Raw genomic sequence first — 23,340 nt, forward strand, 5'->3', positions numbered from 1 at the left:
GGGCGCGGCCGGCGGGGTCCGGCGGGGGCGGGCGGGCGGGCTGCGGCTGGCGCAGACTCCGCCTCCCGGCCGCCCGAGGGAGCGCGGCGGCTGTGGCCCCCATGGCGACGGGGCCGGCTTCCGCCCGGCGCCCCGCGACGCGCACCATGGCAACCGAGTCGCCGCGCTGCCCGCTTCCTGAGAGGACGCGGCCATGTACAGCCAACGGTTTGGCACCGTGCAGCGGGAGGTCAGGGGCCCCACTCCCAGAGTGGTGGTCGTGGTAAGCGCGGGCGGGATGGGGGGGGAGTCTGGTGCGCGGCCCGTGTCCGCCCCCACTCCGGCCACGTTTGGTCTGCATTTGGAAAATCAGTATTTGGATCTGGGGGCTTTCCTGTCGCCTTGTAATGGGGAGTGGGTGTGGCAGAAGGGGCCCAGGGCTGGGGCCTGGGCTGGCCCGGGGTCAGCGGGCTGATGATCTTGGGCCGGGTTGTGCCCCTGGGAAACTAGGACGTGGAGGGGTTGTGGGGGGGTTGGAGCCGCTTCCGGGTCAACTCCACCGGTGACTCAGACCAGGAGAGCTGCTGGTCCACACACGTGATTCCCTTATTCCTGCAGGCAGTTACGGAGTTAGTGCTCAAGCCCTGGATGTGTGCACAGCACTGTGGGAGACGCAGGGTGGACGCAAGTGACCTGGGAGGGCTGCCCTTCCTTCCCAGCTCTGAGTGCAGAAATAGCTTGCTTATGCAAGAAGCCGTTCGCGGCTCACACACGTGGTTAGCAGGGGTGAGCTGGGAGGACACTCTCTGAAAGAAAGACGGGGCAATCAGTTCCATGCTCCACAGCGCACTGAGAATTTTAGTCAAGGTACAACGTACTTCCTCTTCTCTAGGCCCAGGGTGAGCAGGATCTGGAGCTGAAAGCAGCGGACAAGTTTTCTTTAGGTTGTAGGATTCAAGGTGATGATCGCAGACGTAATGCGAGACAGAAGTGGATCTATCCTGGGTTCTGTATCCAAGCACAGAGCTCAGTGGCTGGGTTTGTTGGGTGCTGCTACTTGTGTTGGGGACCAATAAGGAACAGGAAGCAAACAGAACAACAAAGCAGAGAAACTAGGCCTATTGAATACTTGGCGCCTATAGCCGGATTAGAAGGAAGAGGCTAGAGTTGGTGCACCTGCTACTTCTCAGGTGTCTGTGTGATAAGAACTGTAGCTGCTTTAGGTGGCAGGGCCGTTAGGGGAAGAATCAAATTCAATTGGGCCCTAAACAATCCCCAGGAAAAAGCAATAAAATAAATGTAACGTTTGAGGTAAGGGAGAAGCAAGGGGAGCTGCTGTTTGATGAGCGCCCAGTACAAGGACATTTAGCTTGCTCCTCCGACAGTTTGAAAGCTGCGACTCCGAGGTTCGTAACTTGTTCACACATTTAGTGAGGGGGAGAGAATGAAACCTAGGGAGTGAGACGTTGTTCTTTGAGATGTTCAACTGTAAGCTGGAATCCTAGAAAATAGAATTTGGGCTATTAGAGCAGTGGTCTTGAAAACACATGTTAGTACATCCTGTGTCCTGCCTTTAACCTTGGTTAGATCTGCGATGTTCAATATGATAGCCAATAGCTATTGAACACTTGAAATGCACAGTCACCTGTTAATATATTACTTTGGGTATATTGGTTAAATAAAAGATACTGTTAAAATTCATTTTCCCTGTTTTTTTTTTAATTTTTAATGCAACTACAAAGCATTTTAAATTGTGTATGTATTTTGCACTGTATTTCTATTGCACAGTGCAGGTTTTAAGCAATGCCAGACCACCAGGATTGGCATCACCTTGTTGGAGAACTACAGGTTGTACCATATTCTTCCCGAGACTGGGGCCTCCCAAGACCAGAGTCCTGCCTGGAGTGCCCCAAGCCTTCCAGGGCTTCTTGGCCATGCTGTTTGTCACCACCCCTCGCCACTCTTCCTCTCCAGCCACAATGCTCAGCCCGGTTCCTGTCCTGACGACTGGAGGCAATTGTTTCTCCATGACCCTGATGCTTGCTTCCTGTCCCAGCCCATGGGTCCCCTGGGAGCCTGAGTTCCTGTTGTGTATTCTGCCAGAGGTGCAGCCCTGAGCCTGCTGTGTTGTCACAGACGGTGCTTTCATAAAATGCCATAAATATCAGACAACAGTACTCTTCAACAAACAAACTCCAAATAATTCTGATAATGGATTACCCACCGTAACTATCAACACTGTCGTCTTATTCCCCTCTACCTTCACACCTGCCTTATCTCATTCAGCTACATCTAGGTACCTATACGTTACCCCAACCCCTGAGTTTTGTTCAGCAAGCCATGTTCAGATGTTGGTTGTCTTTCCCCGGGATGCTTTACAACAAACACCTAAACCTTGAATGCTTGTAATCCTGACAGTGGTGGTTTCAGTGTAGGTTATCAGATTGGGATCTCTGTCTCCTGAGTGAATTTGGTAAGTGTTGCACCGCTACCCAAGGAGGACTTGGCAAAATGGTTGCTGAAACCACAAAGCTCTGCACTTGGATTTCATGGTGGCTCAAGGGGTGCAGAAATTGCATCAAGCCCACCCAGAAACTAACTTCCTGTATGCCTTCCTCCCTCTTCTCTCTTCTCCCTCCTCTCTCTCTCTCTCTCTCTCTCTCTCTATATATATATATATATACACACACACACACACACACACACACACAACTTTTAATTGAAAGTATTTTGATAACTATGGAGTCTACCCTTGAGAAACAATGTGGGATAGTGGGTGGCAAGGTTAATGTTGGGGCTGTGGTGTAGCAGGTAAAGCTGCTTCCTGCAGTGTCAGCATCCTGTATGGGCACCAGTTCAAGACCCAGCTGCTCCACTTCTGATCCAACTCTCTGCTATGGCCTGGGGAAGCAATGGAAGATGGCCCAAGTGCTTGGGTCCCTGCACCCACGTGGGAGACCTGGAAGAAGCTCCAGGCTCCTGGCTTCAGATCGACCTGGCTCCGACTGTGGCAGCTATTTGGGGAGTGAACCAGCAGACGGATGACACCACCACCACCACCACCACCGTGCCTCTCTGTAACTCGGCCTTTCGAATAAGTAAATCTTAAAAAAATAAAAAAATTAAAAAAAAAAGAAAAAGAAAAAAAGATAAGGCCAGCAATTCAAAGACCTCTAATTCTTGTTCTATCCAGATCTGCCCCATGTGCCGCACCATTCAGCGTGTCTGGGTTTGACTAGGTAATCTCTAGTCATGTTCAGATTTTTACCTATCTACTTTTTACCATCTACTTTTACTCTAACAGCACTTTGGGAACACAGATGGTCCCTGATTTAAACTGGTCTGACTTAGGATTTCTTGACCTGACAGTGGTGTAAAGTAATGCACATTCTGTAGAAACCGTACTTTCAGTTTTGAATTTTGGTCTTCTTCCAGACCAGCGATAAATGGTCCAGTCCTCTCTGGTGCTGCTGACTTGTGGCAGGAAGCTGCCCTGCAGTGTGCTGGTTTCTAAGCCACGATGTTTGGTACCTTAGGTGCAGTCATGCATATTTTTTTTAAAAAAGATTCATTGATTTATTTTAAAGGCAGAGTTACAGAGAGGCAGAGGCAGAGAGAGAGAGAAAGGTCTTCCATCCACTGGTTCATCCCCCAAGTGGCTGCAATGGCTGGAGCTGTGCCGATCCGAAGCCGGGAGCTCCCTCCAGGTCTCCCACGTGGGTACAGGGGCCCAAGGACTTGAGCCTTCTTCTATTGCTTTCCCAGGCCATAGCAGAGAGCTGGATCAGAAGTGGAGCAGCCAGGACTGGAACTGGCACCCATATGGGATGCTGGCACTGCAGGTGGGGGCTTTACCGGCTACACCACAGGGCCGGCCCCCGTTATACATTTTTGATTTGTCACATTTCCAATTTATGATGGATTTACTGGGAATGTAACTGCAACCTGAGTTGAAAGCATCTCCATCTGAGACTGATTTGATGGTATCTTAGGTATACGTTCAGAGAATCAAATGAAGTTAGTCCTTAGGTGCCTAAACTGATTTCAACTGCAGCAGGAGGTCTTGTTAGTTTTTTATACCCAGTTTTTATGGATTTTTTCTTTTGGTATGGTCATTGGTGGAAGTCATAATTAGTTGGAAATGTGCTGTTGATGTTTGGCTTATCCTGAGTGACAGTTTGCTTTGGTTGCCAGAGAGCCAAGCCTCCGAAAGGCCGAGTGGCAGAGCAGCGTCTGGAAAGAATACAGCGGAGCCATCAGGAGCATCATGCTGTTCTGGCTTCCATCAGGTCAAAAGATCGGGATCGCTTGAAAGTTGAGTGGGAGCAGCACCATGACCGCAGGTTTTGGGATAGCCTGGTGCAGGCGAGAGTCAAGGATGCCATGCAGGGATTCATCATCAACACTGAAGAGAGGCGAAATAAGTAAGGCCCCCGACTTGATGCTGCAGGCGGCAAAGCCTTAAAACCACAATCTGGGACTGACCAGTCCAACGTCAAGTTCAGGGGCAGGGGTTAAGACACCCACATCCCATATCAGAGGGCCCCACTCTGCTTTCAATCCAGCTTCCTGCCAAGGCACACCCTGGGTGGTAGCAAGTGACGGCCCAAGTACCTGGGTCCCTGCCATCTGTGTAGGGCACCCAGATGGAGTTCTGGGCTCCCAGTTTCTGTCTTGCCCAACCTTGGCTGTTGTGGGCTTTTGGAAAAACCTTTCTTTCTTTCTCTGTCATTTTGCCTTTCAAGTGTTTTTGTTGTTGTTGTTAAATCAAGTATAGTAAGGATTGTGGCTGAAATAATCATATTCATCAATGCCTATTGATTGTTAATAATTTTACTTGTGATAACCTATGTTTTGAAGGAAAGCTTTGCTTTTTTCATTACTTTTAATTAAAATACATTGATTTTGCTTGTTTTGTTAAAGATGTGCCTTATTGCTATGTGATCAAATACAATATAGCACAGATCAGTCTCTGTATTGCTGTAAGTGGCAACTGGCCTCATTTGAAAGGAGACTGCAATGATCTTTTCATTCTCATAAAGTTTATGATTGGATAGGTTTTCTGCAATTGAACATAATAAATAAAAATCAATAAAATGGTGCATGTGCCATGATGGTTTTAATTTTTTGTTTGTTTCAGGCTACGTGAACTTTTAGCAGCAGAAGAAAATGAATATTTTGCTGAAATGCAAATGAAAGAAGAAACCATTGAGGAGAAAAAAGATAGAATGAGAGAGAAGACCAGGTTGTTAAAAGAGAAGAAAGAAAAAGAGAGACAGGATTTTGTGGCTGAAAAACTAGACCAGCAATTCAGGTAATGAAGTCAGAAATACACACAGAATCTGAAGTTGGCATATTGGCAAAGATGCAGGAATGCTGGTTTACAGCACACCATGGCCTTTGCAGGGTACACCTCGAAGTCACACCTTCAGGTCTTGGTAGTTGTATTCTGGATGAGTGACTAATACAGGCTGAGTCTGGCTGAGAACTGTGCCTCCCAGTTGACATGGAAGTCCTGAGACAGGTGGTCTCCATCTGTGCGGGCTGTGTGCTGGGTTCACTGATCTGTATTGTCAGCTTCCTTGCCTTGTGTCCTGATCCTCGGGGTCTGATCGCCTGCACTTCTGATCTACTTCCCAAGCAGACCCACGGATCCTCGCTGTACTCATGCTGATCTTGTGGGTGCCCCGTACCCCTTTTCATCTGGCTGTTCCATCTGGGATACCCGGAGTCTGTGCGGCTTTTAGCTGGGACTGTGCACTTACGGAGGGAAGTGTGGAAGGAAGTCCGCAAGGGTGATCCCAAGGCTCTCTTGTTTTGCACCATCAAGACCTTGGCAGAGGTTTCTTGTTTTTTTTGTTTGTTTGTTTAAAGATTTATCTACTTATTTGAAAGGTAGAGTTACAGAGAGAGAGAGGGAGAGAGAGAGAGAGATCTTTCACTTGCTGGTTCGCTCCCCAATTGGCTGCAACAGTCGGAGCTGCGCCAATCCAAAGCCAGGAGCCAGGAGCTTCTTCTGGGTCTGCCATGCAAGTGCAGAGTCCCAAAGACTTGGGCCATCTTCTACTAGTTTTGGCCATTGCAGCCATTTGGAGAGTGAACCAGAGGATGGAAGACCTTTCTCTCTGTCTGTAAGTGTACCTCTCAAATAAATAAATAAATAAAATCTTAAAAAAAAAAAAACTACTCTCTTTTTTCTCAGATTGGTTTCATCTTACCCCCTTGTTGCATTCACATCTGTTCAGTGCAGTGATGATCATATGATATGGCCCACAGAAAGTCCCAAATTATCTGCCTCATCTTTTAATTCTAGAGTAACTGGTTATGATTTTTATCTTCAGAGTGATTTTTATTTTTATTTTATTTTTTATTTGAAGGCAGAGTGGCAGAGAGTAAGAGAAACAGAGAGAGAGAGAGAGAGAGAGAGAGAGAGATCTCCCATCCACTTGTCTGCTCCCCAGATGGGCCGGGTCACAGCCAGGAATTCTATCGTGGTCTCCCGTGTGGGTGGCAGGAATCCAAGTATTTCCATCATCCATTGCTTCCCAAGCATAGCGGGAAGCTGGATCAGAGGCGTGGAGTAGCTGGGACTCGAGCTAGGCTCCCTGCTGTGGGATACAGACATTGCAGCCCCTGGCTTAACCCGCAGCACCACCACGGCCACCTTTCCAGAGGGATTCCTGCAGTTCATTTCTTGGAAGTGTTTAGAACACAGCTGCTAGCCTCATTCATGTATTCAACAAGTATCTTTTGAGCTCCTAATTTGTGCTGGGCTCTGTGATAGAATAGTGGGTTGAATGCCTTAGCAAAAAATGAGTGTCACTTCAGTCATGAGGTCACCAGGTGTGAGGCAGGCAGAGTGTGTCTGATGGACGCTGGTCCAAGAGTAAAGGTAAACCCTGAGTTAAAATCTGCAGGGACCCAGGGGTACAAGAGTTCTCTTTGCACAGCGCTCATAGTCAGAGTGAGTCAGAAACCAGAGAGCAACCGGCGTGAGAAAGCAGCAAACTCAGGTGTGTGGAAATGTGTCAGGCCATGTAGGAAATGTGTGAATATGGGCAAGATGCGTGACAGCTCTGTGCTTCTGTTTGCTCATCTGTAACCTGAGCATAATAATAATTATTATAAATGTGAACTTGTGGGCTGGCATTGTGGCATAGTGGGTAAAGCCACTGCCTGTGACGCCGGCATCCAGTATGGGCACTGGTTTGAGTTCTTGCTGCTCCACTTCCTATCCAGCTCCCTGCTGATGCACCTTTTGAAAGCAGCAGAGGATGGGTCCACGTACTTGGGCCCCTGCCACCCACGTGGGAGACCCATATGAAACTCCTGGCTCCTGGTTTTGGACCTGCCCGGCTCCAGCCATTGTGGCCATTCAGGGAGTGAACCAATAGATGGAAGATATTTCTCTCTCTCTCTTTCTCTAACTCTGCCTTTCAAATAAATAAATACATCTTTTATTTTTTTAAAGTGAACTTGTAGTAATATGCATTACAACTCTGGTTTTTGGGCAGATGGCAGGAGCTGATACGTGGTGAAGTGTGTGGAATAATCGTGCCTGCTAGGTGATGAGCACGAGGTGACTGTGGCTAATAACATCCCGACCACTGGCCCTGGGGCTCGGGAAGGCACGTGGGCTCCCTGCTTCACCTCTAAGATGGGGACGATGCTTACTGCCCATCTAAAGTGTAAGACCCTTGTGAGGATCCAGTAAGATAAAGCACTCCCAGTTCCCACGTTTCCTGTTCTCGATGAGTATCATCACTAAAACACCAGAGGCATCTGTCTGTAGATAGAAGCAAGCATCCTTAAACCGGGGCTTCCGGAGTTGGGTGACCAGGTGACTCGTTAGGTGTCGGGAGAAGGTAGCTGATGCTCACGTTTTATCTCATCTCTTTTTATTTTTTTCATATTTAATGATTTACATAGTGAATTAACATAGTGAATTTACATAGATGAATTAATATAATTTATAAATAATTGCATTTATTGGTGATTAGAGTTTTTTATTGGAAGGAATGCATAAAGTTTGAAGAGTTACTGATTCTAAGACGAACTTGGTCTGGGCACCTTCACAGGCTGTTAATTCAGCCTTTTTGTGGCAACAGGTGTCATCAACTGTCTGTCTCTTTGATCTGATTTTATTTATTTAAAGATTTATTAACTTATTTGTAAGTCAGAATTAAACAGAGAGAGAAGGAGAGGCAGAGAGAGAGGTCATCCATCCACTGGTTCACTCCCCAGATGGCCGTAATGGCCAGAGCTGCGCCGATCTGAAGCCAGGAGCCAGGAGCTTCTTCTGGGTCTCCCACCCGGGTACAGGGGCCCAAGCATTTGGGCCATCTTCTACTGTTTTCTCAGGCCATAGCAGAGAGCTGGATCAGAAGTGGAGCAGTCAGTACTGGAAGGTGCCAATATGGGATGCCGGCACTTCAGGCAGCGGCTTTGCCTGCTTTGTCACAGCGCTGGCCCCCCTTTGATTTTATATTAAGGAAGGGAATTACCTGAAGAAAAGCATCAGCGATAAGCAGAAAGCATGTTCTTTAAAACATTATTGATACTTAATGTCAGAAGTATGTGTTCAGGAGCCCTAGCCTTTATTACAGTTTATTAAATGATAATGAAGTTTTGAAGATGGCAGGCAATTGCTCTTAAGAACACTTTGTGAGGAAATATTCCAAAATAGATGAAAAAATCAAGATACACACAAAGACTGAGACCCCAATTCTAAGATTGCACGTGTGTGCACACAAAGGAAGCACACTAACATGCTAATAGTGGCTAGTTCTTGTTAGTGGGACTAGGGTTTGTTTTGTTTTGTTTGTTTGTTTGTTTTATTTAGAGATTTATTTATTTATTTGAATGGCAGAGTCATAGGGAGAGGTCTTCCATCTACTAGGTCACTCCCCAAATGGCCACAATGGTGAGGAATGGGCCAGGCAGAAGCCAGGACCAAGAGCTTCGTTTGGGTGTAATTGGGCCAGGTGCAGTAGCAGGGAGCTGGACTGGAAGTGGAGCAGCCATTAGTCCAACTGGCACCTATATGGAATACCAGCATCACAGGTGGCATCGTAACCTGCTGCGCCACAGTGCCAGCCCCAGGGTTATGTCGTAGTGTCTCTACACTCTTTTGATCTTCCAGTGTATTCTGTAATGAACATATATTCATTTTGAAATTAGGGGAAAATTATTTTTTAAAAGACAAAATACCCCAAGTCATCTTGCTGTTCTTGGGCTTTAGGTTTTCAGTAATGGAGTAACCTTGCTGGAGTATGGCTCACAGGATCGGGAAGGCCTGGAATGGGTTATGTTGGCCAGTTCTGCTAGAATTCCACTGCAGAATTTGGGACAGATGGATTCGGTATTCAGTATTAAAGTGCTCTTTGGTTTGGATTTTGGTGTTTTTGGTACCTTAACAATTTTGGCTCCTAGTATCCTTGCTGAGGCCTCCACAGAGTCTGGATAACTGCTGGTTATCATCTGTTGCTAATGAGCATGGTTCTGTATCCTCTGAGCCACCATCACTTCTGGGCACTGCATGGGGGAGTATGGGACGTAGTGAAGAAATACGCTCCTGAGTCCCTTAGGGCTCACCTTAGGGTGATCCCAGTGTAGTCAGGGAAGTGAGACTTACCTTCTTCAGATGGCCGTCAGCCCCAACAGTTCATAACCGGTGTCAATGTGAGTGTCGACCTCATCCTTTCTTTGAGTCTTTTATTTTAAAGATTTATTTATTTATTTGAAAGTCAGAGTTACACAGAGAGAGGAGAGGCAGAGAAAGAGAGAGAGGTCTTCCATCTGCTGGTTCACTTCCCAATTGGCCTCAATGGCCAGAGCTGTGCCAATCCAAAGCCAGGAGCCAGGAGCTTCTTCTGGGTCTCCCATGCAGGTGCAGGGGCACAAGGCCTTGGGCCGTCTTCTACTGCTTTCCCAGGCTATGGCAGCCGGGTCTCGAACTGGCGCCATATGGGATGCCAGCGCTTCAGGCCAGGGTGGTAACCCGATGCGCCACATGCGCCAGCCCCCTGTCTTTGAGTCTTAGCAATTCAGGTATCTTCTCAAGTGCTTTATTGAGCCCATTCCTCAGACTTCAGCTTCCCCATATTAACATTTGAGTTAAAAACCAGGAAATCTCTCTCTCTCTGTCTCTCTCTGTCTCTCTCTGTCTCTCCCTGTAACTCTGCCTTTCAAATGAATAAATAAATATTTAAAAAATAGGGGCCGGCGCCGTGGCTCATTCCATCTGCAGTGCTGGCATCCCATATGAGTGTCGGATTCTAGTCCCAGTTGCTCCTCTTCCAGTCCAGCTCTCTGCTGTGGCCCGGGAGGGCAGTGGAGGATGGCCCAAGTGCTTGGGACCCTGCACCTGCATAGGAGATCAGGAGGAAGCACCTGGTTCCTGGCTTCGGATCCGCGCAGCGCCAGCTTGGTGCTATTTGGGGGGTGAACCAATGGAAGGAAGACCTTTCTCTCTCTCTCTCTCTCTCTCTCTCTCTCTCTCTCTCACTGTCTATAACTCTACCTGTCAAATAAAAAAAATTAAAAATAAAAAGGTAAAACCAGGAGGACCCGATGTGTATAAACATCGCCTTCAACCAAATGTTCTCCAACTTGCTGTCTAACCACAGCCTCCTGGGGCACACTAAACAAAGCACAGCTGGCTGGGTGCCCCCTAAATACCTGACCGACTTCCCTGGCCTTGGGAAGGAAAGAGGGGAAAGAGGGGTTGGAGTTTGGGAAATACCCGAGTAATTGTAAGGTGCACAGTGTCGGGACTCAGACCCTTGAAAAGTTGAGTTCGCTGAAGAACTGAAAAATGTGAATTGCTGAGACGGAAAGGCTGGGGTGTGAACCCTTGGCGAAGGAGCCTGTTCTTGAATGGCAGCGTCAGCTGGGAGTGGGAGGGCGGAGGGCGAGGCGGGCAGCAGCTGCAGGGCTGTTTCCGCAGCTGGGCAGGAGTCCCTCGGGCTCACAGGTGCCCCGCTGGGAATTCAGGAGCGGTGGCGAGGCTGCGCCACGGTGCACTAAGCCCACGTGCGGGTCTTTCCTTGGACGCGCATGCAGAGCCTTAATCCACTTACGATAATTGCAGGCCCCGTGGCTCTTGTCTTTGGTCACGATTTCTTTCCCGCGCCCCTTGGTAGCTCCCAGCATTCACATCCAGCCACGCTGATCCGTACCGGGATGCAGGCTGCGTGCTCCATCCGGGTCGCACAGGAAAGGGCCGGAGGCGGCTCCCGGGCCTGTGTTTTGGCGGCGACATCTGGGCGCCTGCCCCCTGCCTGCTCCTTCGCGCGCTGGCGGACACCCGGGGCTTCGGCTTTTCTCCCCGCACCGTGTGGCCGGGCCGATGTGTGCCTCACGGAAGGCGGCTTTTACCTTGTAGGGAGTGCTGTGACGAGCTCCGAGCCGAACTGGTCTGCGACCACCAGAAGCAGGTGTGCGAGGAGCGGAGAGCGCAGCTCGCCTTTAACGAGGAGCTGAAGCGGCAGCGGCTGGTGGAGGAGCAGATGTTCTCGAAGCTCTGGGAGCAAGACCGCTTAGCCAAGGAGAAGCGAGAAGCCCAGGAGGCCCGGAGGCAGAGAGCGCTGGCGGAGAACATGCGCCTGGGGCTCAACGCCCAGATCACGGGCATCCAGGCGCAGAGGCAGGCGGCGCAGCTGCTGAAGGAGGAGGAGGCGCGCCTCGTGGTGGGGGCCTCCCCCGCGCCGGGACCGGGCCGGGAAGGGTGGTGGGCTCCGAGGGTGTCGGGCGCCTCGCAGGCCTCCGGCTGCGCCCTTCATTCTGGGCTGTTTGCTGATGCGGCCAGATCCAGACGTGCAGATGTGCCGAGAGTGACGTCTCCAAGGCTAATACGCCAGAGTGTGGAGAGAGGTGCTGGGTCGGGGGAGGGGATTAAATGCGACTTCCCTTCATTCTTTCCTGTGGTTTTTGTACTCCTCAACTGTTTGTTACTTTATCATCACACACACACACACACGCACACACACACACAAAGAGTAACTGTCCTACGGCTTTATTGCTGATCCAGCAACAAGAGGCAGGTTGTATTTCTTTTAGCCAAAACCTGGGAGAGTATGTGAGTACGTGTGCATGTTCAAGAAGCATTCTCAGCCGGCACCGTGGCTTACTAGGCTAATCCTCTGCCTGCGGCGCCGGCACACCGGGTTCTAGTCCCGGTCGGGGCGCTGGTTCTTTCCCGGTTGCTCCTCTTCCAGTCCAGCTCTCTGCTGTGGCCCGGGAGTGCAGTGGAGGATGGCCCAAGTGCTTGGGCCCTGCACCCACATGGGAGACCAGGAGAAGCACCTGGCTGCTGCCTTCGGATCAGCATAGCGCGCCGGCTGTAGCGGCCATTTGGGGGGTGAACCAACGGAAGGAAGACCTTTCTCTCTCTCTCTCTCTCTCACTAACTCTGCCTGTCAAAAAAAAAAAAAAAAAGCATTCTCATCTCTTAACCAAAATGGGTGAATTCATTTATTGTGTCCCAACTCTGCTGAGTCATTATCTTCATTATTGTTCTGCCTTAGGACCAGGAGAGAGCACAGGTTAAACTCGAGAATGAACAGGACAAGCTGAAGAAGCAGCAGAAGAAACAGGAGACGAAGGCCATTTTGCAAAAAGCCCTGGAAGAGAGGATAGAGTACATTCAGCAGGAATACAGAGAGGAACAGGACTTGGACAGGAAGCTGGTACAGAGAGCCCTTCAAGACTTACAGGAAGAGGAGGACAAGAAGAAGCAGAAAAAAGTAAGCCATTGATTTGGTGCCCGCCTGCTGTGCTGGGTGCGGCCCTCTTGTTGCGTCCCGGGCCTTGTGGAAGATGACCACGGTGTGACACGCAGAAGCCACAGACAGCATGAACGCAACGTGGGCGGGTGGTAGAAATCCAGGGACTGCGTTGTGTTGCAGCACGTAGCTGCGCTTTTGTCAGGCTCAAGTCCATGCCCCAGGCTGCTGCTCTTCCGACCCAGCTCTCTGCACGTGGCCTGGGAAAAGCAGCGGAAGATGGCACACATACTTGGGCCCCTCCCACCCACATAGGAAACCCGGATGAAGCCCTTGGCTTCGGCCTGGCCCAGCCCTGGCCATTGTGGCCATCTGGGGAGTGAACCAGCAGATGGGAGACTTCTCTCTCTCTCTGTCTCTCCCCCTCTCTCTATAAATTTGAATTTCAAATAAATAAATAAAATTCTAAAAAAAAATTAGAAAAAAAAAAAAACAAAAGAAACAAATCCACATGCTTCAGAGTCAGATTCTCCAAGTTAAAATTGTGTGTTTCACCCCGCTCGCCCAGGTGGCTGTGATGCCGGCCAAGCATGAGAACTGGAATCGGCATGACGCCCCTGAGAGAGTGGCATTGGAGTTGGGCCTTAAAGGCCATGTAAAATTTTGTTGGGCCAGAAGAGTAGATAAAGGTATTCGGTATTTATTTGGCTATCTGTGCCTTTGGAATTCACACTGAACTTTTAAGAGGGTTGTGTATTTCCTACAGGTGTTTTGTGTTTTCATTGAACTCTTTATTTTGAGATAGTTTTAGATTCACATGAAGATTTTTTAGTAATGTAAAGAGAACAGACTTCATGTAGTTCATTGCTACAGTTCTAAGAATATGACGGCGCTTCTTCCCCTTCCTCCCCCCTCCCTCTACCTCCTTCCTTAAGAAGTGCTACAGAGAGCCCCCTGGGCCCTTTCTCCAATCCCCCCAGTGGTGAGAGCTTGCAGAGCTGCAGAACAAGGCCCCAGTCAGGATACTGGCATTGATACTGTCGAGACAGGAGCCATTCCATCACCACAGGGATCTCCTCCCTGTTCCCCCTTCATAGCCAGGGACTCCCTTCTTGCCCCACCCCCTCCTTAATCTCTGGCAGCCAATGCTCTGTTTTCTGTTTTTATGATTTTGTTATTTCAAGGATGGTATCTAAGTGGAATTTTAGAGTATAGAACCTTGGGAGATGTTTTTCATTCAGTATAGCTTTCTGGAGATGTATTCAAATTTTTGTGTCTACCAATAGATAGAGTAAAAATCATGGTATAGAGCTCCTCCATCCGACTACCACCTGCCATGCGTGAGCAATCCTGTTTCTCCATATCCTCATCAGGATATGCTGCTTTGACTCCAGCCGTTCTGACAGATGTGTGATGATACCTACTGTGGTTTAATGCATATTTTCCTGGTGGTCAGCGATGCTGAACAGCTTCTCATGTGTTTGCTGAAATATCTCTTTGCTGTAAAGTGAACTATCTCTTCACCTCTGTTGCCCATTTTCTAATTAACTTGCTTATTGGATTTATTTTTTTGCTGTTTTTTGTTCTCAGTTGAATCATTTTATTTTTGAACACCTTCATTGATACACAGTTCACATAACACACAGCCTGGCCCCTGAAAGTGCACGATGGGACGGTTTCTGGTATAGTCACAGATAGGTGCAGCATCACACTTCTTACCCACCCCGCCCCAGTCCTCGACAGCCACTAATCCGCTTTCCGTCCCTGGAGATTTCCCTGCTCCGGACTTTGGTTGGGATGCAATCACAGACCATGTGGCCTTTTGGCTGACTTCTTTCACCCAGCATCGTGTTTCAGGGTTTATCCATGTCAGAGTGTGCTTCACTACTTCATTGCTTTCTGTGAGTGCCTATTTTGATATTCCGTTGAGTGGATTTTTGGCAGTTTATTTATCTCTATGTCAGCTGATCCACAGTTGGGTGGTTTCTGCTTTTTAGCTATGATGGATAATGCTACTATGAATATTCATGCATGAATTTTTATGTGGATGTCTCTTTTCATTTCTCTTGGGCCTATATCTAGTAGTAGGATTACTGGGTCATAAGGCAGTTCATCGTTTGGGCTTTTAAGAAACTGCTAAGCTGTTTTCCACAGTGACTGTACCATTTTACACCCCTGCCAGTGGGGTGTGACAGTTCCACTCTCTTCACATACTCATCAACACTGGTTGTCTGTCTTCAGTTTCAGTGATCCTAGTGTTCTGAAGAGCCATCTCATTATGGTTTTAATTTGCATTTGCCAAATGACTCACGATTTTGAGCCTCTTATCTGGTGCTTTTGGGCCATTGGCATAACTTCTTTGCAAAATCTATTAGAAGACTTTTTGGAGAGGTCTAGTCAAGTCTTTAGCCCATTTTCTAAAGTCACTTGTCTTTTTATGACTGTGTTGTGAGGGTCTTTCATATGTTCTAGATATATGTCCCTATATGTCTATCTTTTTAAAAACTTATTTATTTATTTATTTATTTGTGAGGCAGAGGGACAGATCCCATTGCTGATTTGCTCCCCAAATGCCTGTGCCAGCTGTGGTTGATCCAAACCCAAAACCAGGAGCCAGGAACTCAATCCACGTGTCCTGCATGTGTGTCAGAAACCCAGCCACTTGAGTGATTACCACTGCTCTAGAGTCTGCGTTAGCAGGAAGCTGTATCAGAAGGCAGAGGCGGGCGTCGAGTCCAGGAACTGCAGCGCAGGACACTGGTGTCTTACTTGGCATCTAAACTACAAACACCCACCCCATGTCCTTACTTTCTTTCATTGTTTGTGTTTCCGATGATCTGAAGCACTGACTACTCCAAGGTCATAAAAGTGTACTTATGTTTTCTTCTTAGAGTTTCATAGTTTTCACTTTTACAGTTTGACCTGTGATCCATTTTAAGTTTTGTATATGGAATAAGAATCCAGCTTCATTATTCTGCGTGAGACACCCAGCTGTCCTAGCAATATTTGTTGACAACACTATTCTTCCCCTATTAAAATGTCTTGGCATCTTTGTTGAAAATCAGTTATAGTAAAGTGAACTTTTGCTTCTAGATTCTTAGTTCCTTTCTGTCAATCTATAGCTCTAGATTTATGCCAGTATCTCATACCTATGTGTCTTGGTTATTGTAACTTTGTAGTAAGTTTGAAATCAGGAAGCATGAATCCTCCAAATTTGTCCAGTGTCTGATTGTTCTAGCCTTCTGTCTCCCTTGCATTTCCATGTGAATTTAGGATCAGCTTGTCAATTTTTGCTAAGAAACCAATTGAAATTTTCATAGAAATCATGCTGAACCCATAGGTCAACTTGGGTTGTATGGCCATTTTAATAATAGTGTCTTCCAATTAGTTGTCTTATTTCTTTCAATAATGTTTCTTAGAGTTCAGGGTATATGTTTTACATTTCTTCTGTTAAACTTACTCCTAAATATGAAATTGCAAATAGTATACTTAATTAAATTTTCAGATTGCTCATTATTACAGAATAGAAATGGAGTGGATTTTTGTATATTGATCTTGCATCCTGCAACATGGCTAAACTCGTTTATGGGTTTCTGAATAGTTTTTAGTGGATTACTTACATTCTTTCTGGTGCTGAAGTTGCCACATTGTAGGTTAGTGGGGGTCCCTCTAAGTTGCCTGTTATTCCCTTTTGATACCACCTAGCTGTTTTTGATCATTTTGGAACAATAAGATATCCCAGGGTCGATCTTGTTCAGTTTCTGCCCCAGTCTTGGAATCTGTCATTTTCTCAAGAATTCTTGTTTCCTGTTAGTGTAAAATGGTATTTAATGACAGCCGCAACCTGAGTGTTAGGAGAGCTCTTTGCTGTTGGGTCATTACTGCTATTTGGCAATTGCCAACTAAAAATGCCTGCTTTGTGAAACAGCAGCTCCCGATCTTAGCTGCACATTGCAGTCACCTGGGGGACTTAAAAAGCTGTCCATTAAACAGGACTCTCTAGGGGAAAGACTCAGCCTTCAATACTTTTTTAAAAAATTGCGTAGGTGATTCCAAAGCCTAGCTAAGCTTGAGAACTGCTGTGATAAAGAATCAGGCGACTGGCAGTCAGAAAGACCATGCTGTAATTGTGTAGTGACTGAGTCTGGTAAGGTTCATATTTCATTTATCTGAACTTCTCTAAATGAAAGTAAAGCTGTATCATAGAAAATTACAGGACAGCTGCCCTGAGAAGCACTTTGGGAAAGAGTGAATTATTCAAAAACATATGATCCGAGCTTTCAAAGAGAGGCCAAGAATAGTGCATAAAGCTCCCTGTGTGAGATCTCGCTTCAGTGATGGTCAGCTGATGGCGGCTCTTGCTTTGGGTGGACCCTCACCCGCCACCAGCTGGGGTATGTATGTATGTATGTATGTACGTATTGATTTATTTGAAAGTCAGAGCTACACATAGAGAGACGGAGAGGCAGAGAGAGAGAGGTCTTCCATCTGCTGGTTCACTCCCCAGTTGTCTGCAATGTCCGGAGCTGCACCAATCCAAAGCCAGGAGCCAGGAGCTTCTTCCGGGTCTCCCACATGGGTGCAGAGGCCCAAGTCCTTGGGCCATCTTCTACTGCTTTCCCAGGCCACGGCAGAGAGCTGGATCGGAAGTGGAGCAGCCAGGTCTCTAACCGGTGCCCACATGGGATGCTGACACTGCAGGCAGCGGCTTTACCCGCTGTGCCACAGCACCAGCCCCTAGGGTATTCCCAAGTAAGCCCCAGCCATAGTATTGGGTGAATGCTCCAGTGTGGAGCTCTAATAGGTTGGGACTGTGGTTTAAGAAGCTCATCCTTGAGCCGGCGCCGTGGCTCAATAGGCTAATCCTCCACCTTGCGGCGCCGGCACACCGGGTTCTAGTCCCGGTTGGGGCGCCGGATTCTGTCCCGGTTGCCCCTCTTCCAGGCCAGCTCTCTGCTATGGCCAGGGAGTGCAGTGGAGGATGGCCCAGGTGCTTGGGCCCTGCACCCCAGGGGAGACCAGGAAAAGCACCTGGCTCCTGGCTCCTGCCAGGATCAGCGCGGTGCGCCGGCTGCAGCGGCGGCCATTGGAGGGTGAACCAGCGGCAAAGGAAGACCTTTCTCTCTCTGTCTCTCTCTCTCACTGTCCACTCTGCCTGTCAAAAAAAAAAAAAAAAAAAAAAAGAAGCTCATCCTTAACATTGTTGCCACACAGCGTGAATCAATGTTTGTGTTCCGTAGAAAGACTCAGCCAGAGAACAGAAGATGTATCTTCAGTACATTGCCCAGTGTCGTGAAGAAGAAGTAGCTCAGGAGAAAGAGTTGGACAGAATAATAGAGGAAGAGAAGGAAAAAAAGTTGGCCGAGAAGGACAAGGAGCTAAGACTCGAAAAGGAGGCGAGGAAGCAGCTCATGGCGGAGGTCATGTGTACACGGGAACTCCAAGTTCTAGAAAAGTGTAAGCGCGGGATTTGCAGTTATATTACAGCTTGTCCTAACTCAGCTTAAGTCAGGATCAACATGCCTGTTAAGTGTGTGAAATACCACAGGGGATGCAGAAAGGATTCAGGTAAGAGCCTTGCTGCGGCGGATCTTACCTAATTGTTTATATGAAACATAGACATGTGAGGAGTTCCCGATCCTGGCGGAGCCTGAGCAGCCGTGGCGGAGGCATTGTCAGGGTTAATTAAAGGCGCAGCGTGCCATTGGATTCTCTGGGACAGTGAGGAGTGGGGCGCAGATGCACATCGCCCCTCCTTCCTGGTACCTGGCCCTCTTTTCTGCCAGGGGCGTCTCCATCACTCCTCACCTTTGCCCGGGTGATTTGCTCTGCCTGGGCCGCTTGTGGTCCTAGAAACTCCTCAAGGGCAGCTCAGAGGCCTCGCTCCTGCTCATGGCCTCTGTGTCCCCTGCCTCAGGTTACATCCTGTTCTCACAGTCTGGGCAGTCTTCCCCGTCTTCACACAGGTGTTCAGGCCAGGCCGGTCCCTAGGTGTTTCTTTCATAGAGGGAGCTTAACTATGCTTGCAACAGCTTTAACATCTCTGAAAGTGAATCTGGGCTGAGGGTGGCCCTGGCTCCTGGAAATCCCTGGACTGGGTTGCACCGTGCTGTTAGGCGACGCATAGTGTCAGTCCTGCGTGGACCTTGTCACTGCCATTGGCCCCTATCAGGTTGCATCAGATAAGTTTCCGATTTTGGAATCAAAGATATGTACATTTCAGATGTGTGCTGGCTAGTTAGAGTTTTTTTTTTTTTTTTTTTTTTTTTTTTTTTTTTTTTGACAGGCAGAGTGGACAGTGAGAGAGAGAGACAGAGAGAAAGGTCTTCCTTTTGCTGTTGGTTCACTCTCCAATGACCGCCATGGCTGGCGCACAGCGCTGATCCGATGGCAGGAGCCAGGTACTTATCCTGGTCTCCCATGGGGTGCAGGGCCCAAGGATTTGGGCCATCCTCCACTGCACTCCCTGGCCACAGCAGAGAGCTGGCCTGGAAGAGGGGCAACCGGGACAGAATCCGGCGCCCTGACCGGGACTAGAACCCGGTGTGACAGCATCGCAAGGCGGAGGATTAGCCTAGTGAGCCGCGGCTATTCTTTTGTAAACTGTTTCCTTTGTCTTTTTCCCTTTGAGATTCTTATTATACAGCTTTATGAACTTTTAAAAAGATTTATTTTATAATACATTCTCTTATTAATATGAATAGCAAAAGAACTGTTAGAACAGTGAGAAGTGCTTTCCCGTTGGGAATCTGGTGTGAAAAGGGCTGTTTTAGACTTTCAGTGGAAAATGAGCGGAGCCTGCGAATCCAGCCCACGTGCGCTTCGGCCTCGCCTTGCTCCGCAGAGATCACTGCTTCCTCCTTGTCCATCCACGCCTGGGACCCAGGAATTCTCAGCTCTCCCTCTCCAAAGACAGCGAGGCTGGGTGCCCAGAACGTTGTGGGCAAGTTGTTCTGAAAAAGTCACTTGGTAAATAACGTTTTGTTTTGTGGACTTCTTTAGTGCAGCGGAAAGCGAAGGAGCAGGAAGAGCTGGCTGTGGAACAGGAACGGATAAACGAAGGGCTTAGAGAGCTCAACTGTGAAGAGAAGGAGCGTTTTTCAAGGTGGGATTCCTTTCTTGATTATCATCTGCTACCTGAAAAACATTTTTAACAGAGCGAGAGGACAGTGCCAACACGCATGCGTGACTGTGAGCGTTGTAGAAGCTCAAAGCTGTTTACAAAATTTTGTGTATAAAGAGGCACCAGCTGTGTGTCCGTTGCCGTCGTATACCTTGTGATTGTACACATGAGCTCTTAGACTGGATGAAATCATTTTTAAAAACCAGGCACCAATCCTAAATCCTAATAATAATAATAATAAAGCTTTTTCCTCCACAGAGGTGGCCTAATTAGTTAGATTAGCAGAACTGGCTGATTCTAGGCACAAGAGCCCAGGAGGATTTTTCCAGCCTCACTGGCATGGAAGACTGAAATGTTCTGGGTGCTTTGGGGAGGTCCCCCGCCCCTCTCTGGTGAGGCTCCTGCTGGGGACAGCCTGTGTCCTGGTCACCACTGTCAGGCAGAGGCCTCCTGCAGGTGGCTTCCCCCTGGGATGGCCATGGTCCCCAGCTCAGGGTGTGAGGAAGAAGACATGGCTGCCTTGACAGCTGGCCACCTCCCTTGCTCCCGGGGCCCTTCCCCTGGCGCACTCCCACTCGGTGCAAACAGACAAAGCTCTTTTCTCTCTCGAGAGAATGTGACGTATGAGTCGAGACCTTTGCCAGTCTGGAGGCACTACTAACAGTGCTGGCCTGCCCCGCTGACTTGCTGCTGCAGCCCGTGCCCCTGGAGGTCATGGTGGCTTGCTTTTGAAAATTTGAGGGAGACCCAGTAAATATCACCTCTCTCCCCTGGCCGACTTTGGAATTAACTTCCGAGAGACAAGAAAAACTGGATGGGCAGAAGGGTTTAGTTCCATAACGAAACACCCAGAACTGGTGGTTTGAAGCAATGAATGGCTGTCTCTTAGGGCTCTGTGGGTTGACCAGGTTTGACTGGGCACTTCCCGCTCCATGACCGAGGTAACGTCCACCCAAAGGCTCGCCTGGGATCCATGTGCCCAACTGGGATCTTCATGAAGCTCATGGGAAATGCATATCATTTAAAAACTCATGGATTTCCTTTTTAAAATTCTGTTTTCCACTAACTTTTTGAAGTGCCCTCATCCCTACGTGTGTCGTGGTGCAGGTATTTCATTTGGTGGTGTCAACTGGCACGCTTGTATGTGGCCTCTCCGCACTGCCGCTGGGCTCTCTCCCAGGACTGACCCCAGGGGCAGGGAAAGGAAGTTGCCTGGCCTGGTAGAGGTTACACGCAAGGCTGTCCTAGCTTCACTTCTGCCATATTCATAAAAGTGGTCACAGCTTCTGGCCGATTCAAGTGGATGGAGGGAGAAGCGCCCCCTTGTGGCAGGGGAGTGGAGGGCCACGGTGCAGGGGAGTCGGGAGGGAGGTGGCACTGTGGCCAGCCTAGGGGGACATCCAGACCGTCACCGTTACTTCTCAGAAAAGCAGTCAGGCTGTTTTCTGACACCAAAAAAAAATCCTAGGATTCCCCAGATGACAATTATGTGTCCAGCTGTTCACCTGTGACTAGTTATCCAGAGTTAACACAGACCCCGCAGGTTAAGGGCTTGGTGCCACAAGACTTGCCACACTTCAAATGCCAGTCGTGAGTCCCACGCCATCTTCTGACCGGCTGGCATTGGATAGTGGACCAGTGGCTGTACAGTCTGTCTCTCCCCTCCCCCTTTCAAATAATAAGAAATAAATAAGAAATACATCTAAATTTATTTTTTAAATTAAAAATAGAACTACCATATGATTTAGCAACTCCCACTTCTGGTATATTTCCAAAAGTGTTTTAAGAAAAGCCTCAACAAGGCGTTTGCACATACATGCTCACGGCAGCACAACGCACAGTATTCAAGAGGTAGAAATAACCCAGACACCCTCCCATGAATGAATGGATAAATGAAATGTCATTCAGAAAAAAAGGAAGCAAATCCTGTCGTATGCTCCAACGTATATGAATCTTGAGGATGTTTTCCTGGGCAAATAAGTCACAGAAAGATAAATACTGTGTGATTCCACTTTTTTGATGTACCTAAAGTACTCCAGTTCATAGAAACACGACGTGGAATGGTGGTTACAGGGGCGGGGCAAGGAAGGAAAAGGAAGCTGTTGTCTAGTGGGAATAGCATTTCAGATGTGTGGGATGCGAAGGTTCTGGAAGTCTCTCACGACAATGTGAAAATACTCAACTACCTGACTATACCCTTACACATGTTTTCTAAGATGTTCAATTTCATGTTATGTGGTTTTTTTCTCACATTTAAAAATCTACATTGTAAATCCAAAACAAAAGTGTCTTATATATTAGAAATGTGGCTCATATATTCACGGTTGTTGTCTGAGAAACCTGTTCTTGAGTTTTTCACCTGTTTCTTCTACACTCAGCCTACTTGACTGGGCATTTTGGCTTCACAAGTTATATTTAAGTATAATGCTCTCGATAAAGCCAAATGCTTACTGTAAGAATTTTGTCCTTTGGCCTCCTTGATACTTCAGACGCTACGGGAAAGCCCAGGAGTACAGGAAGCAGCTTGAGATGCAAATAGCCTACCAGCAGCAGGCCCGAGAAGCAGAGAAGGAAGAGAGACGCCGAGAGTTCGAAGTGGGGCTGGCAGAAAACAAGGCCTGCATGGACAAGATCCAGGAGGTCCTGTCCACGCATCGAGTGATGCCCCGGAAAACGCACCCCATGAGGAAGGCGTGCGCCAGTAGGCTCCCGCCATAGCTTCATAACCGTCAATATGTATTTTCTGTCTTTTAAAATACTTGCCACTACAGTATGCTTGTATGTTCCTTTTAACTCATGGATAAACTGATCTTTTTTTTTTTTTTTCCCTCTGAGTTTGTGTAATTTGTGATACATGACTTCTTTCTTCAAACAAACCTGCTCCTTTTCTGGATTTTGTTGATCAAACTCAGTGACTATAAAAGAATGTGGGGCTGCCGCTGTGGCATAGAGGGTTAAAGCTGCCACCTGCAGTGCGGCATCCCATATGGGCACCAGTTCGAGTCCCAGCTGCTCCCCTTCAGGTCCAATTCCCTGCTAATGTGCCTGGGAAAGCAGCAGAGGATGGCCCAAGTGAGAGACCTGAAAAGCAGTGAAGGGAACCGCCCACATGGGAGACTCGGTTGAAGCTCCTGGCTCCTGACTTTGGCTTGGCCCAGGCCTGGCTATTGCAGCCATCTGGGGAGTGAACCAGTAAATAGAAGAGCGCTCTCTCTCTCTCGCTCTCTCTCTAATACTGAATATCAAATAAATAAATGAATACATCTTTTAAAAAGTTCTAGAAATAAAAATTGGAAGAAATAAAATTCTAATATGCAATAACTCCACACAGTCACCAAAAGGAGTAAAATGAAAAAGTTAGGCCAATGACACTGGTGAGACTGTGAAAGATTTGGAACTCCCATACTCTGCTGGTAAGAATATTTATCTGCGCAATCGCTTTGTGATAGTATCAGGTAAGGTGTACTAAAGCTGGACACATACATACTCTGGGATCTAGCAGTTCCACTCCTA

General features: G+C 48.0%; 1 protein-coding gene across 3 annotated transcripts; it reads left to right on the top strand.

The window, feature by feature from the left end:
- The first annotated feature begins 48 nt into the window (after positions 1–48).
- CFAP53 (cilia and flagella associated protein 53) lies at positions 49–22,648 on the top strand. Of its 3 annotated transcripts, none has more exons than XR_011379177.2 (8): positions 49–262; positions 4,174–4,403; positions 5,120–5,293; positions 11,366–11,669; positions 12,507–12,725; positions 17,945–18,272; positions 19,707–19,809; positions 22,317–22,648. XR_011379177.2 is itself a non-coding variant. In XM_002713531.6 (8 exons), the coding sequence occupies exons 1-8, from the start codon at positions 194–196 to the stop codon at positions 22,543–22,545; spliced, it is 1,545 nt and encodes a 514-aa protein (XP_002713577.4). In that variant the 5' UTR covers positions 49–193; the 3' UTR covers positions 22,546–22,648. The 3 variants fall into 3 exon arrangements, 2 of the variants coding, with proteins under 2 accessions (XP_002713577.4, XP_089161883.1); XM_002713531.6 differs by having other exon boundaries at positions 17,945–18,161; XM_089305757.1 differs by lacking the exon at positions 17,945–18,272.
- Positions 22,649–23,340: the final 692 nt, after the last annotated feature.

Source organism: Oryctolagus cuniculus, chromosome 10, assembly GCF_051225735.1.
Source record: "Oryctolagus cuniculus isolate XC-2025 breed Fujian yellow rabbit chromosome 10, ASM5122573v1, whole genome shotgun sequence".
Taxonomy (NCBI): Eukaryota; Metazoa; Chordata; class Mammalia; order Lagomorpha; family Leporidae; genus Oryctolagus; species Oryctolagus cuniculus.